Genomic DNA, 18,079 nt, shown 5'->3' with positions numbered 1-18,079 from the left:
GAAAAACCTATTAAATAGCTTAATGTCTTTAACATTTGCAATCGATGAAATTAAATTAAGATTTCCTTCTTGGAACCTTTTGATATAAAGGCCAAAGGCAGGCATTTATACAAGTGGGGGCACATGCTTCCCCTAGTGCACCGTCACTGCACTGTCTTGCATAGGAGGCTTGCAGTGGTGTCTCAACGGCGCACTAGCCGCCAGCGTCTAGGAAAGGTGTAGCAATCCAACTGATGAGCCCACTGCTACACTGCGGTGAAACGCTGGTAATTTCACGATTGAAAAAGCCTAAATAGCTTAATGTTTTTAACATTTGCAATCGATGAAATTAAATTTTCCTTCTAGGAACCTTATTTTTGATATTTGACCACATAGTTTCAAAATTATTTCTGGTCATCTGCAAAAACGCTTTAAACTGCTGGATCTCTTTGGAGCAGAAGGCAATATCACACATTTTCTTTTAAGTTTCTGATACAGAACATCAGATTGAGGAAGCACTTCAGCAAATAAATTTAATAGGAAATAGAAATCAAAGTCGTGCAGGTAACACAGTAACACTAATCTTAGCTTGAAATCTCATCTCACCATCCTATTCGTCAGCATTATCTTTCATTTCTCTGAAGAATTCAAGGAGATCTGTATGGAAAGAGGACACAACTTCAACCAGCCTACCAGCATATATCCATCGGGTAGGTGCTACTGTTGATAATCGTCTTTGTATTGGTGAAAAACATTCCATGTAGCTGCAAGACATCACAAGCACCACAACACCACCAGGAAAATGTGATCAACGCTAAACAGGATAAGAACAAACCATGGCAGGTGTGCAGATCTTCTCTACAAGTGGGGACATATATCTTCGCCAGAATGCAGTTGTGGTGCTCCCAGGCAGACCATACGACACATACTGAATGACTGCCCGATGCATTCCTATAGTGGCAACTTCAGTGACTTTGTGGAAGCAGGTCCAACTGTAATAGACCGAGACTTTATTAACAACTGGAAAGTCAAGCTGTAAATAATGTAAATACGTAATTTATTTTTGACTAATATTGTTGTGTACTGCCAAACGCTAAATAATAATAATAATATTACTTTATCAAGGGCAGCGGCCCATTTAAGGGATGATGAAAAAACCCCTGCTAATCCCGGACAAGGTCTGAAAAAAATACTTTGCATTCTTTTATGTGGTTAGCAGATTGTTGTAATACTAAGTTGAGCCTATGACCATAGCAGTGAACAAATATCAGTCAATTAATGGGAGACAGGTCTTGCCACAGCTACCTACAGCTGAAGAGATTAGTTAATGAATACCCAACAAGAGCTACTAGAAACCAATTTTCAGACTGAACACTACAGCAGAAGAAGAAGAAGAAGAAGAAGATGAAGATGGTGGTGGTGGTGGTGGTGGTGGTGATGGTGGTGGTGGTGATGGTGGTGGTGGTGGTGGCAGTGGTGGTTATAAAAATACTGACTGTGAATTGATAAGCTACCAGGACACCATTTCTAAAAACTCTTGTTAGTAGAAGGAAATCCACAGCCTGTTTCCAGTCATTCGACCGGGTCAGGAATGGAATGAATGAAGTCCCCATCTAGCGGCAAGGATAGGAATTGTGCTGGCTGCCGAAGCTTGTTGCACTCCTCTGAGGCAATGATTAATGACTGACAGATGAAATGAAATGATATTGGAGAGTGTTGTTAGAATGAAATATGACAGGGAAAGCCGGAGTACCCGGAGAAAAACCTTCCCATCTCTGCTTTGTCCAGCACAAATCTCACATGGAGTGACTGGGATTTGAACCACGGAACCCAGCGATGAAAGTCCGGTGCGCTGCCACCTGAGCCACGGAGGCTTAAAAACTCTTGTTACTAAGATTATAATTCTGCACATTTAGGAAAAGTTTTTCCAGTTTTTTTATACAAATATTATTGGGTACTATAAAGTAGATTTCTGTCTGTGCTCTTGCTTGTTGAAGCTAATCTATGAATCAGTCATTATCATCATATAGATCAACATGTAGTATCATTTAAAAAAGTTAGCAATACCGTTTGGCGATATTCTCGCCTCCCTGTGCACATCAAGTGCTAGTTATTTATCTGTTAGAGACTTAAAAAGGAGTGATCCTATATAAAATTCCTCCCCAGATAAAAATTCTGGCTGTGCCAAGGATCTCATGTCTACAAAATAAAATACTGTAATTTATACAAGAAAATATTGTTCTGGCCAAAGAATCAAATGGAATATGTAAAAATAATTCAATGAAAGATTAACTAGAGAGAATATAACTGACAGCATTCAGACTAAGATTTGTGGTGAGCTGATGAATGACTGTTCTGTACATCTAGAGATGGACTCTCTCATAATTTCTTCTAGTTCCATTTCTTGTCAGCTTATTTTTTCTCTGCTTCATCTTGGTTGCAAACATTCACATGCATTAAGGGAGTCACTCTTAAGAGATCTCCAGTAATGTGGAATGTGTACAATAAAGAGAAAGATATAAACAAGAAAAGGGAGTTCAAAAATGTTCTTGTCCTATCTTTGATGTAGGTACCATAGAATTGAATTTTACAATTGAGAATGTTCCGTTTGCATTATATGAATTATTGCAGATTTTTTTTCTACAGAACTTCTGTAGAGTTGTATACATATTTTATCTTCTAAATAATCCTTCACCTCCTTTCACAGAACCTGGGACTGCACCTCGGAATGTACAAGTTCGACCACTTAGTTCGAGCACCATGGTAATACAGTGGGATGAGCCAGAGACACCTAACGGACAAGTTACAGTAAGTTATTTGTCTGCCACTTTCAGTGCACCCTTTTAATATATTTAAATTAAACAAATTTTATTCCTCGTTTTGTTTGATGCATATTTTTGACTTATTAAAATGAAATTGCAGTGTCTTTTGTAACTTCTGTATTTATCATAGAAGTTTTTTATTTGTTGGAAGAATCATCACTTATTTAGAGGTGTAAGCCTATGTGCAAAGTATGTTAACATATTTAGTCCTGTTTTCTTTCCTAGCTCCCTGCCTTTGATGTCCTGTGTTTTGAATACACTTGCTTGTTTCCTTTCCTTTACATTTGTTGCAGTGTTAGTTTTCTTTTCTTTTTTCTTCTTTTTTTTTTCCCTTCAGTGAAACTGTTACATTTCCAGTGTGGGAGAGAGGAGTTGTCTTAAGTTTGGACAGGATTTGGTGAGAAGGATGGCTCACTGTGTAATTGCATAAATACATTAATGTGGACAGAATATGTAAACAAAATCTTAAAATTACTAAACAGTTTTTGTAGATAAAATTCTGCAAATATATACTGTTTACCTGAAAATGTGTTGTTTTCCAGCAAAATTCTGTCTGGCATGCAAACTTAAGTGACTAAAGGTAGATATACATAGTAGCAGAATATTTCCTGGCCCTCAGAAAGTCCTGTTCACAAACTCCGTGACTATTACACGAGGATATCAGTTTGTTAATTTTGTACATATTTCAAACTACAAAATCATTAATCCAGTGCTATAGGATAAATATTACACGACACACTGACACGGTATTAGAAACAAAAATGTATATAAATTCTTAGAGTTATATAAAAACTGGTAATAACTGAAAATAATAGATACTGTACTTAGTAGTTGTTGACACATTCACACTTTTTCTCTTATAAATCTGTCAACAACATTTTTTTGTAACCCAAACATCAAAAGAGGTACTGACAATTGAAAAATTAGTGTCCCCTTAAAGATTGACTGTTTTGTGCTCCTGTACAACATCAAGTTCAAGTTTTAATTTGACAATATAACTAACTACCTCTACAACCCATCTGAATGCCTCATGCACGTTGGTGTAAATTTTGGTACTGAACAAAAGAGGTGTGTTTATCTGATAGGTAGAAAAATCAGGTAAAAGTAGCAACAGAAATTGGTGTGATGAAGTTCTTTCCTCAAGTGACTTGACACCTTCAAATAAGAGTTAATGTATTCAATTAATATCCCACAACTAAGTACTGGTAAGCAGAATTTTCTTTATGCGTAGTTATTGTTAGCAGGAAATCTGTACAATGTGCATATACAGTAGGTTATTCAGTGCTCAGTTCAGTCAAGATAACATCCTTTTCTCACTATGAATGGCATGGTATCTTCCACATACACTGGTGGAAAATGAAATCCTAACACTAGTTTAGAGGAATGCAATTTGATTAAAGTTTCCAGATCACAGGTTTAAGTATGCACTAGAAGATGGGACATGGTGGTACATTAATAACCACTGTAGTCACAACAATTTTGAATGCAAGCATGCAAACATGCATAATCAGCAACAGTTAATACTGATACTGGATGATGCTGACAATGCTCATAATGTCCCGTACGTGCTCAATAGGTGAAAGGTCTGGTGATCTCACAGGCCAAGGTAACTGGTCAACGCTCTGTAGAGCATGTTGGGTGACAGCAGTGGTATTAGGACGAGCGTTATCCTGTTGGAAAACCCACCGTTGAATACTGCGAATGAATGGCAGCACAACGGGTTCAATCACCAGTCTGATGTACATGGGATAAACAACGAAAGTGCTTCCACTGCCAGAGGAAATTGCTCCCCAGAATATATTTCCCAGTGTAGGTCCACTGTGCCAATGCCGCAGACAGCTTGGTTCCAAGCACCCACCTGGCCTCCTTTTTATCAACCTACGGCCATCACTGGCACTAAGACAGAAACGGCTCTCATCTGAGGACACTACAGATCTCCACTCCACCCTCCAGTGAACTCTAGCTTGACACCACTGAAGTTGCAGGTGGCAGTGATTTGAAGTTAGTGGCATGAATGCTACAAGATCTCTGGCTCGGAGCTGTCCCTCAGGTAATCAATTTTTTATAGTTCACTGTGTCACTCTGGTGCCAGCTGAAGCTCTAATGGTGGCTGCAGATGCAGTATGATCCACCACAGCCATGCAGAAAATACGGAGGTCTACCATCTCCATAGTGGCCCATTTGCAGCCGGACCCCAATCTTCTTGCAACAGTGCCTTCCCGTGACTATTGTTGCCAAGTAATATCTCTTTGGATATATGCCTGCCAAGTGTCTCTGTAATATCGTAGAAAGAACATTCACCTTCTTGTAGCCCTATTACACGGCCTTGTTCAAACTCGGTAAGCTGCTGATATTGCCTTCTTTGTCTCCTTAAAGGCATGTTTCACTCACACCTACCATACAACAACATTGGATGATGACTAACACTCACAAAGTGTGCAGCACATATTTAAAGCAAGCCATAGTGGAGCTACTAATAGCACCACTCTTCGTCAACTAGCACGCAAATTTGAATAGGTATCATCTTTCAAATGTGCAAACACGCGTCCTGAATTTTGTTTATGCCACCACAACTCCTTCTTGGTGTTGGGATTTCATTTTCTGCCGGTGTAGCTGGTCATAGCACATACATATGTATTTTAAACCTGGTTTATGGTATTTCCTTTGCCGGCAAATTTTGTAATGAAAACCGTGTATAGAAAAAGTGCGCCACTGTATGCATAAGTTCATATCTGCTATTTGTCCAGTCTGTTGCCATTATTGCATCAGTTGAGTCCCTATTTCATCTTTCTTCTTTCTCATTTCTTCCAAAAGTAGCTCATTGTATTGGGCAGATAGATCTGAAACAATTAGTCTTCTATGAAGAAAGTCTCTCTCTCTTGCCATTTCATATACTAAACAAGATGACAAAAATTTTGATACACCTAAATATATTTTAAGGTATATTGCCTTGACACTCTCTATTTCTTTCAAGTTCTGCTTGCCAAGATAGTCCCACATAAGAGCCAATCCAAAAGTGACCATTGGTGTTATTTTCATCTTGAAAAGTATTATTGCTGTTTCTAATTAAATCCAATTGATGTGCCTAATATTATTGGTAGCTATGGTTCTCTCTTTAATATGTTCTGTGAAACTTTGCCTTAAGTCTGCATGGTTGCACCCAAGTATGAACATTTATTAACTACAGTATGGCGATATTTAAGTTATGTCATTGCATATGAAAATTTCTCTGCTTGAAATTCTGCCTGTCTTTCTGAATATTATAGCTAGTCTTCTTTAATAAATTTTTATTAGACCATTTTGTTAATTTGTTTAAGGATTCTTATAAGTTATCATGATTTGGTGATAATACAAGTATGTCGTCCTTATAGATTTATATCTTAATTTGATCTGAAAAGTAGGCTTGAACTACATCATGTGTTCCTGTATTAAACAATAATAGGCTGATGGGGTCCCCTTGAAGTACACCTACATTATGTAATAAAGGCTTCGATATGTGTGTATGTTCTGTCGTCAGCCCTAAGGCTGGTTGGATCCTCAACAGCTCCGCCATGAGCTGTCATAGATAGCCTAGGCATCACTGAAAAGGCGTACTAGCGAAATGAGGAGTGATGTAGTTTCCTGTTGCTTTCCTCACCGAGCCAGAAGTTGCTATTACATATCAGTCTGCCAAGTCCACTGAAATGCATGCTTCAGCGGACCCTATAAGCAACTTTTTCACACGATTCATAGTAGGGACTGGCTGCATAAGGAATGGCATTACTAGCATCACTCATACACTTTCATATTGTCCGAGCCAAGGATAAGACTGAAAGTAACAAAATTGCTCTAGCCTATACCAGAAGACATAGTGCACTGTAAACACTATGTTCCACCAGCAAAGGCAGGCTTCGATACAGTTAAATTATTGCATACACTGACATATTTTTCTGATAATATATCTCTAAGGAGTCTTAAGGTGTGATGATTTATGAGGATGCATTCTAATGTATTTAATATTATGTTCCTATTGGCTAAGTTAAAAGCTTTCAAAATGTTTTTAATACTGGTACAACATTTAACCTCCATTTTGGCATTCTAAAGGCTTCCTCAATTTAATCTAAAATGGCATTTCACTGCATGAAGAGTCAATCTTCCAGTTCTGAAAACAAATTTTTCCTCACGAATACAGTGTGGTGTTAGCTTTTCTAACCTATTTGATATTAGTTTAGAATCTTTATAGGGGATTTTCAGTAAGGAATGTCTTCATCTGCCTGCTATACCATACTTCCTTCTAAAATACATTTATTCAGTAGCCCCGTTAGCAGTTTTTGCAGTATTATCCAGCTGGCTTTAATGTGTTCATAAGAAAGCTGATCATGTCCAGCTGCTTTTCCCTCCTTCATTCCCTTGTCATGAACAGGTCCACTCTGTTTCAGAGTTTTATTGTCTGGTCTCCTTTGATTGTAGAACTTATGTAAAGTGTGTTTCCCACAATTGCATTGGTAGATGTTGAGCTGTAGTTATTTTTTCCACCCCCCTAATAATGAAGTTGGGGTGAATGGTTCAGAGCATACTTTCCAATTTTCAAAGCATACTTTCCAATTACTGCAATCTATGACTAAAATGAAGTCATTACAGGTTGGAATAAACAGAGTCAAGAAACATAATAAAGGCATTGTTTTAAAATTTGGAAGAAATGAAGGAAAATGCAAAACTTTGGTACCTACGACTGAGGCAAGTAATCCACACCTGAAAGCAATCATTCCATACTTATTCATGAAACTGAGATTAATTTTCTAGAAAATGGAATTCAAATATTTAATTTGATAATATAACTACCTGTACAACCCGTCCGAGTGCCTTGTGCACCTTGGTGTAAATTTTGCTGCTGATCACTGGAGGCGTGTAGATTTATGTAGAATCAACAAACTACTTTTGATTTTATAGATATAGATTTTTGCTTCTATCTTCATGCTTCAGAAGCAGTTGTGATATCCATATCCATATAAGTTTTATGTGTGGTGATAGGTGAGGGACTCAGTCACATAAATAATTGTATTAGAGCTATGAGGGTCTTTCTAGTTAGTTTTCTATATTATTACATAATAATGTGACAGAGTTATAGAATAATTGTCAGCTTTACTATGGTTTCATCTTAATTATTTAACAAACCCTTTTTTGAACTAAATATATGGCACAGCTGTATTTCTGTGAGTAGTTTCTCCATTTATTAATTAACCATTTCTTCTTCTTCTTCTTGTTCCATCTCCTCTCAGAACATTGGCAGTCATCACTGCTATCTGGACTGTTGCAGCCCTGAACGAATCACTGTTGGTATAATTATACCACTTTTTCAAGTTATTCAGCAGGATGCACATCCTCTATCCTGTTTGTCTGCCTTGTATTTGGCCTTGAATGATTAACATAGCAGTTGTTACTACTCGCATCAAGTAACCCAGTGCAGTTTCTTGATCTTCACTTCATTCAGGATTTCCTTTCTCTTTCCCATTCTTCTAATAACTTCATTTGTGATCGAGACCATCCAACTCAGCCGCAGAATCTCCCTGTATGTCCACAGTTTAAAGTTTTCCATTTTATTCATTTTGTTCTTTTTCAGGGTGTGTGTTTCCATTCTGCAGAAAATTGTTGAAAATATGTAGCACCAGAAGCTTCTAACTTCTGTGTTAGACTGGGGGTCGTGCTGTAGAAGATTTTTCTCATTTTATTGAAGCTAATGGGAACAAAACCAACCTTAATTTTGTCTGTACAATCACTGTTCTCATTCACTATTGTTCCTAAATGTTTGTATTTATGAACTTTTTTAATGCTTCCCCATTAGTTTAAGTATGTTTATTTCTGTGCTATTGCATTTGCCTGTTTATATTTGAAACTATATTCCATATATATAATTTTTTTTAAATTTCTTTATAGGGATACAAAGTATACTACACAACAAATCCTACTCTTGCGATGGCTTCTTGGGAATCTCAGATGGTTGATGACAACCAGTTAACAACCATCAGTGACCTCATCCCACATACCATCTACACAATTAGAGTTCAAGCTTTCACAAGTATTGGCCCAGGACCTTTGTCTGCACCTGTATTGGTGAAGACCCAACAGGGTGGTATGTCACATTCATTATTCTTTGTCTGTTTGTGCAGTTGTGACACAATTAGGAAACGAGAACCTATATAGACTCAGCTTCCAATTCACTTTAATAAATGATGGCCTAAAAAATGTTGGTGGGGACAGGTAATGGTCTGTTCTGCTGGATTTTTGTGACAAAGTTGTACGTCATAAGTAGAGTCCGGATTATATGTGATATACAAATAAGAAATATGTACATAAAAATGTAGCTAAAATTGACAAAATATGTAGTTAAATATGTAATAAATAAAAAGTACGTAGCTTAATATCCAAGCTTTATTTGATGTATTCTTGTACACAGAAAAGGAAACAAACCCAAAAAAAGTTAAAAGTGCAGATGTTATTCAACCTCTAATTTTAATTTGGGGGCACAATTAATAACTAAGTTTTTTCCAAATTTTCTGCAGTCATCGAATGCCTTCTGTCTGTCAGGATGTTCTTATATATGGAAAAAGACCTTTCACCTCACATGAAGTCACTGGCGTGTATTTCAAATAAGGAATCATACTGGAAGATCAGGGAGTTGAACCTAATACGTTTGTCATACTTTTACTTTGTGTCTTTCTCCATAGTATCAGCGACATGTCATTGACGCACCCTTCACACTGTACCGTTATTTCTTAAGGGATATACAAATCATCCACATAGCTAAGGGATGTGGTTCTTTGACAGAATACTTCACTTTAAATTATTAATTAATTATTTTCAGATGTTACAGATGTGCAGGCTTTTTAAACTATTTTCAAGTGTTTAATTAAAAACTTAAATCAATATAAAATTAGTGAAAAAAGAATTGTGTTGTCTTTCAGATGCGCAGTATCCTTCAAAATATTTAAAATATGTAATACTTATCAAAATATGTAAAAATATGTAACTTTAAACTCCTGAAATAATGGTGCTTTTAGTGTGATTCGCCGACATTTTAGCGTTGCTTGTTGCTACATATATGAGAACAGAATATGTAATAACATATAATCAGAGCTCTAGTCATAAGTCAAAACAAAATGAATAAAAGCTGATTGACTGATTTTATCCTTACAGCTGTTAAGTTATTGATGTTATATATTGTGAACCAACTTATCTGGCTGGTCACCTAGTGAACTGCTCGTTCCAGTGATATTAAACATGATAATGTTTCAAAACATCGTATAGTATGTAACTTCTAAAGTTATCCCTCATGAGGGATCAGAATTGGCATTTAATTTCCATCTTCAAATCCTTGGTCCTTCCCTTGTCATATTAGTCTTTTGGCATTCAGATCATTTTGTTGTATGAATGTAAGGCGTCAAATGCTCTGTCCTTAGGCTATATTCTAATTGGAAGTGTTGCTACGTGGTGCTAAGCTGAGCTGAACAAAGCCATGCTGCGCACATGCTGTGTGTGTCCTAATACAGTGCGGTGCTACGCTCTTCTGACTGGACAGAGGGAGTTACACTTGATAAGAATGACAAACTTGCAAGCAGGACGTGTGTTGCTATTTTTAAAATAGTGCGGTCAAATTTTTACTTGCCGATGATGAAAGGAGTTCTGCACATTGCTGAGTGCACTGTGATATTACACGATATTGTATGCAAATTTAGAATATTTAAATGAAGGTATTTTGGTTAATGCAGAACAATTTATGGTAGATGAATCATTACGTAAATTTAATATGAGGGTGAACAATGATAGTACCAGGTCTGCAACTGCTGTGAGGGATCACTTCTGTATTTACTTCAACAGTCCCTCCGAATACGTGATGTCATGAAAGGTACTTTCCGTAAGTAATAAGCACAGCAATAATGGAGCAGTGGGAATATACTTCAAACATATTTCTTTGAAAATGTAGATTTATTTTAGGCAATAAATATACTGAAAGCTATACATTTGCACTTAATTGTGGATCCTATTGATTTGGCGATATCCGCCCAGGTTTTATCCACCCCTCTCCTATCCACATAATTTCCATGTCTCTTGTCCCACATGTTTGTACGCAAACTTAAGCGAAGAAGCATCAAAATCAAACTGGCTTGCTATGCTCACTGTGCTGTGCGGAGCTAAGCATCACAATGGTGCAATGCATCAGTCAGTTAGGACAGTCACGTCATAGCGAATAGAAAGAGGAAGTGAAAGCACTTCGACTCGCTTCCCATTACAGCAATGGAGAAACTAGTGGCTGGTGCAGAGATTTGCCACTGCAGCGCAACGATCACTTTGGGTGAACAGATGGCATTGTTTATACTGGGAGTGCACTTTTTACTTGAGCGGGAGTGATTTTTTTTTAGTGTAATAACTATATTTTGGAATATAGTGAGTGTGAAAATGCCGTCAGGCTTTGTGCTGGGGTGTCGCTCTGCTTACAGGTCAGTTGAAGGTAAACATTTCTTCTCTCCACCTCAAAATGAGGAGCATTTTTCTCAGTGGGCTAGAGCGATCCCAACAAAAGACATGCAGCTTACACGTAAGTCTAGGATCTGTGAGTGTCATTTATCGGAAGATCTTATTATAAAGATAGACTCGTGTATTATTAATGGGGAAAAAGTTGAAATTCCAAGAATAAGCCAGGAGCTGTCCCTCACATTTTTTCTAACTTACCGTCCTATTTAAGCAAGTCCCTGAAAATTCGTAAACCCCCCATTAAAACGAGAGTTACTCAAAGAACATGTTGGCAATGACAATATTAACAATAGTAGCTTAGAATGTAATGAACTACCTAAAATACTTGATAGTGACAATAATGTAAAAATAAAAGAACCTGGTCTCAGTTTGCCCTGTAAAATAGCTGGTATTGGCATTGATGCTTTTAGAACTATTCTAAATTTGAGGAGACAAGTTGAAAACCTTGGTAGGGATTTAATTAGAACCGAAAATAAATTAATTCCATGCAGAGCTAAATTAAAGCAGATTACAAATAAAGTCAATGTGTCAAGTGAAGCTGAAGACAGTCTTAAGTTCCTTTGCAAGAAATAAAATGTAACTGTGGACACAATGCTCAAAAAATGTAGCACCAGCTCGAAAGGTATGCGCTATTCTAATGAATGTATATTAGATAGTTTGCTTTTGAAAATCAAATCCCCTAAGGGTTACAGACATTGTTTGAAGCATGTGTTATTTCCTCTCCCTACCAAAACTCATTTAAGATGACTATGCAAAGGGTTCAAATGTAATTATGGTATTAATAGAAATGCCATTAATGCAATTAAAGATTTTTATTTAACCGAGCAAGATGAAAACAAGCGACTAGGTATAGTGATTTTTGATGAAGTGAAATTGAGAGAAGACATTAGATTTAATACAGCTACACTGACAGTTGATAGATTTGTTGATTTAGGAGATGAAACTCTCTATGACAAAACGAATGTCCTTGCCAATCACGCACTTGTATTTATGTTTGTCCCTTTGTTGCACATCTGGATCCAGCCTGTAGCAAGAATGCAACTCCTGGAGAACTATTGTCAAAAATAATAATTCAGGTCATAATTCATTTGAAACAAGCTGGGGTGAAAGGAATTGGTTTTACGTGTGATGGAAGTAATAATTCAAAGTTGTCCTAAGATAACATCCTCTCACACAGACCCAACCTCATTTCAGAGGATGAACGCCAGATTATTCAGTAATAGTGTAGCCAATGCAATTAAGCTGTTTAGAGAAATCAACCCTAATGAATTCACACAGAAATTTTCACACGAGAAATCAATAATCTTGCAAATGCCCTTAACTCTGCATTGTTCGTAAAAGGGCTTTATAAACGTCCGTCACACAAATCATTGCTTGAATTTTTAGAAAACATCACATCTCAGAAAAACACATTTGCATCTTCAAGAACTTTGGAATCATTAAGAGTAACCTTGAAAAGTACTCCGGAAATGGCAGACTACTTGTGGAGCAGAGGATTTAGGTAACCTTGAAAAGTACTCTGGAAATGGTGGGTTACTTGTGGAGCAGAGGATTTAGGTATGTCCTGATGACAAAATTTAATCAAGATCCTTTGGAGTGCCATTTCGGTATTTTGTGTTTCTTTAGTTGTGACGAACACCCTTCCAGTGTGGACTTTTTACATTTACACATGCTGCAGTCTGTGTATATACCTACCAAACTCGCCTTAAATTCGACCGCAAATTGCGAGTCAGTGATAGATTCACCCCCCCCACCCTCCTCACTTAATTTGTTAGTTATATCCGTGCAATGGCTAAAGAAAGTGAACGTAAGAATAAAGAAATTAAAGATTCAGCAGAGGTCAAAATTAAAGAGAATATAGTACTCATGGACTGGGAAAATGAAATAAATCTTCCTTACGAGGGAAACCTCGTAAAACAGAATTTAGTGTTTCACTTGGCAGACTACATAGTAAGAGAAAGTGACAAATATGTTGACTGCTTAGATTGTGCTTGCAGTCTTCGTAGTAAACAGCCACCTGATCTTTCACTGGCTACATTTACCCTCATTAAAGATTATGGCACGAAGAAAGGCTTGAGATACTTGACATATCCTTCACTATGTGTGTTTAGGTTGCTATTGCAATTAGAAGAGGTCGTCTCAGAAAAAGTGCGATCAGAACAAAATTTATGGGATGATATATTTTTTGCATGTTTGGACAGCAAACTATACAAGTCTATAGTTGTCCGACCCACAGACTTTGGATGCAAGCAGTGATCGCAGATATGACCTTGTGGGAAAATTAGTGTTTCATTATATTAAGTGCCAATTCTTCTTCTGTATGAAGGAAATAAGGAAAGAGCTGCTATCATCCAAATCAGCAAAATCATCCCAGAAGTTCTCCAAGGTTTTGGACAACTAATGCTCTTGAGGGTGAGTTGAAACTTTTTGTATAAGTCTTAGATAATGTGAAATGCATAATAGTTTCAACTATATCTCAATACTTTGTAAGTCATATCAGAATTACTGATGTTCAAATCTTTTCAGAGGATAACATTAAGTCATTAAATTAGTGTGTTTACCAGCTTCGTCTATTCAAATATTCCTGGACTGTACACACATGGCACATGGAAAGGAATAATTCAAAGGTCATTCTGGCAACTGGAAGTCTTAGAGAATTTATTTTGTGTATGTTTTGCACAGTGCTGCGCCCGCTTATTGTATTAATGTGGGCAGCGCTGTTCACCCATAGCTACACTAGCGCTGTCTGCCGCCACTGCCTATTAACTATGGTTACGTTTTAAATAATGTTTGTTACCATGAACAATACAGCACTGCTTAGCACTGCATATCAATGCATCCAATTAGGATATAGTCTTAGACATCTTTTTATATCTCTTGGTTTTAGAGTTATCAATCACAAACTAAATCGTATACCTCAAAATCATCACTTTCTTTATAGTCCCCTCTGCCCCACCTTTTTAACTGGGGCCCACCAAGTGTCACCATACATTTTCTCATGTACTGAATTTTCATTCAAATGGTATTTCAACCATTCAGATAGGAACTTAATATCCAGAGCTATAAGCCCAAAAATGAGCACATGATTTTGTTACACTAAGGTGTAGCCTGATTTTATAAATGTCATGTCAAAATAAAATAGATAGAAATTACCTTTTCGTTAATATAAATATCATGAAATGTTTTAAACATAATTATCGTCTTTTGTAAGAATCAGTAACACCTTTTGTGATTAAACAAATCCTTAACCTTTTTTAAAGTCTCCTAGTCACTCTTCTTCACTTTGCATCGCATTTTGCATTTCCCCACTGAGCTTCACTGATCAGCATATTTTGAGAGGTTTTTCCATTGAGGTGATATTGAGGAGTAATTTAGTCTATATATGGTTCTCAGATCTTTTAAAGACAGTATGAGAAAATTTTCGGTATCATTGTCTTAACTTTGTTGTGTACTCTTTTAATATAACTGTAATTACCATAATTCTGAGCATTAATTTTTCAGTTCCTAGTCAACCTAGTAATCTTCGAACAAGTGACATTGGGGAGACATCAGTCACGCTCTTGTGGAATCGTCCATCTCATTCAAGTGAGAATATTATCACCTATGAACTCTACTGGAATGACACATATGCCAAGGTGAGCTATTTTGTTGCAGTATCTTTTGAAAATACATTTTTCTCACTAATATATTGAAAATGTTTAACATCTAGTATAATAAATGATGTGAGGGAATTGTCTTCAATGTTTCTATACAGTATATTTTTATGTATTTAATTAATTACTGTAATTAATCAGTGGAGACATTTATCTAAACATATATTTGCATACTAAGTTTATGCTATTATTATTTAGCCTTTTATACTTCAGGTTGTTGGATTGAATCCTAGCATATCCAGTTGACATTTAATGGTGCCTAAATATGTGAAATTCTTATAAGAAAATTGCTAGTTTATTTTTCATATCAATACTTTGACAGTCTAGCATTTCATAAGACCATAAAATATTGCTATATATTAAATTATCTCTAAATACTGGTGATCTTAAGGCTTTAACAATAGTTATGCAATGTTAAATTAATAGCAGTATCATTATTATTTATAATGTACTATAGGCTTTATGTCAGAGATTTGTATATTATGACCTATTTAATTTTTAGTTTGTTTTCTCATATTGAAATCATGATAATTAGGAATTACTGATGTTGGCTTTATTAGAATGATCAGTAAATTGTTTGCATTCATACATGAAGGGGCCAGACAAACAGACAGGTAAGTCACCATGAAATGGAGAAAACATTAACGCAATGATTTTCATACTAAGTTTTAAAGTAGTAAAGTATTTTTATTTTATACACAGTATTTCAAACAAAGTTGAATCTTGAAGTCTCAGGTATAGTGAACCTAATGAAATGGTGTTTGAAATCTGCAGTATCAGTCCAAATATTGCATTCATAAACAAAAACTTGGAAGGCAAATAAACCTATGACTAGTCTGGTCTTTTCCTGTTTCATACTTCTAAAAGATACTCCTTTCTTTGGTGAAGCTAATGGCACCTCAAAGTCCATCTTGACAAAAAAGTTACTTTTTCCCTTCATCCTTCAAATGTTTGTGATAACATTTTGTGTATAAATTTATTGCTTCTGTGCTCTTCATGTGTTCTTTAAAAAAAATATTTTTTTGTCTTAAAACTGATGACAGATGAAGGGGCAGTTTACATTATTACTTTCTTTTCCAGGAGAAACATCACAGACGAATTCCTGTCACAGAGAGCTATACATTGAGCGGGCTGTATCCCAACACCCTCTATTACATTTGGTTGGCAGCCAGGTCGCAGCGAGGAGAAGGAGCTACTACACCACCAATCCCTGTCCGAACAAAGCAGTACGGTAAGACTGACCTGACATAAGGCAACTAAAACATCCTAGCCTCAGGATGACTAGGCAGTCCTATCCAAAGTACAGTCCTGCCTGTCATTGTGTTTATTATACTGTAAAAGAAGCAAACATTCTGCTCATTAGGTTCTTGTATTTCTTGCGGTTGCTCTGCGTAAGGTAAGTTCTTTCAGCTACCTCGACCAGAACCTGTGACTTCTGGGCCTGCCACCTGTCACTGCTACACACCGTATCATAGTACAGCAACAAGCAGTTAGTCACTCATTTTGCAACAGCACCTTATAAAATACATTTTATAAATTGGTAAATACCTTACAAATTTGACAACATGTTCAAACATTGTTGGCCGCTAAATGCAACCTTCACAGAAAGTGCAAAGAAGTCTCAAGTAAGAATTTTGCATCATAAATTTTCTTAGATTGAGTTGACATATGATTTAAATATGATGTAGATTTAATAACATGTCTGTAAAGGAATAATTTTATATGTGCATAAAAATGACTTTTAGGTGTTATCTGTAATGCTTCTTGGAGAGATTAGAACCTAAAAATAAATGAAGAATTTTCAGAGAGAGAAGAGAGAGGTTTCATTAGTAGAATACTGTAAATATATGCATAGGTTCTTGAGCTTTGCAAGCCTTGTATGAATAAGTTGTCACTCCACATTTATTAGTAACATGTATTGCTCTATATGGTAGGAAATTTGGTCTTCAAATTAAATTTGTGCATTTTATAAACATCTGTTATGAGAGAGACTGGAACTATATGAAATAATGAAATAATTATTTCAAAAACCAGTGGTAATTTCTTCCATTAGAATTTCTGAATTTTTTTCAAGAAATAATTTTATTGTGCCTATTTTCATTGGTTTTTGTTCTGAAATCTGGTTTTGTGACTGACTTTGTGAAACAGAGGTAGCAGTAGTGACTGTATAAGGAATGACTTTAAGATGGTATCCTGAATATAAATTATTGACAAATAGGCCTATAGTATACATTTGCTATCTGGATGATGGAATTTGTTATTTAGAGAATATGTTCACTAATAAGGAATTTGTTAATGTCATATTTAGCATATATCAAATAATAAGACATCTCATATGTATCATCACCTTCTGTGTGTGTAAACATATGTTAACTCACTGCTTTAACGTAATTAAATTCTAGATGATCATACAGGTAGCGTGATCAATGTAAGATGGAAAAATAAAAAGGAATAACAAATTATTGAGGTATAGATGTGGTAGATACATGTATCATAGAAATAAGGTATCAATTTTTTTTTTTAGAAAGGCAGCTTAAATAATGTTCTCATCCAAAGCAATTATGAGGGAGAGGACAGGAATATGTATGAAAAGTCACGGTTGTTGCTTGCATCCACTTTGCAGTTATTCATGAAAATGAGGAGAAAAATGAGGGTGAGATCAGTGTAGAAGTTCATTTTAAACAATAAAAAAAAAAAAAAAAAAAAAAAAAAAAAAAACCTGATAATTAGTGATGTCATCAGCTAACTTCCGAGACCAGAGGAAACCCAGCCTTGAACTATGGATAGCTTTTATTAGGGATTCCTTACCATGCAATTCTATCAATCTCCATCTCCTCCTTCCAGTCCGGCTCCATGGCTAAATGGTTAGCGTACTGGCCTTTGGTCACAGGGGTCCCCGGTTCGATTCCCGGCAGGGTCGGGAATTTTAAACATCATTGGTTAATTTTTCTGGCACGGGGGCTGTGTGTACGTGTCGTCTGCATTATCCTTTCATCCCCATCCTGATGTGCAGGTCGCCTACAGGCATCAAATCAAGAGACCTGTACCCGGCGAGCTGAACATGTCCTCAGACACTTCCGGCACTAAAAGCCATACGCCATTTCAGTTTTTTTCCTC

The 18,079-nt window shown here is 36.3% G+C and overlaps 1 protein-coding gene across 1 annotated transcript in view; it reads left to right on the top strand.

Annotated features, from left to right (window-relative positions):
* Positions 1 to 18,079, top strand: part of Lar (tyrosine-protein phosphatase Lar) — a 2,342,166-nt gene that overhangs the window by 2,172,917 nt on the left and 151,170 nt on the right. The window contains exons 13-16 of the mRNA XM_067136814.2: positions 2,687 to 2,787; positions 8,715 to 8,910; positions 14,811 to 14,944; positions 16,043 to 16,193. Of these exons, the coding sequence (XP_066992915.2) occupies positions 2,687 to 2,787; positions 8,715 to 8,910; positions 14,811 to 14,944; positions 16,043 to 16,193 (582 nt within the window). The remainder of the gene's footprint in view (positions 1 to 2,686; positions 2,788 to 8,714; positions 8,911 to 14,810; positions 14,945 to 16,042; positions 16,194 to 18,079) is intronic.

Source organism: Anabrus simplex, chromosome 1, assembly GCF_040414725.1.
Source record: "Anabrus simplex isolate iqAnaSimp1 chromosome 1, ASM4041472v1, whole genome shotgun sequence".
Taxonomy (NCBI): Eukaryota; Metazoa; Arthropoda; class Insecta; order Orthoptera; family Tettigoniidae; genus Anabrus; species Anabrus simplex.
The sequence above is the reverse complement of the archived record's forward strand: the minus strand, read 5'-3'. Positions and strand labels throughout refer to the sequence as shown.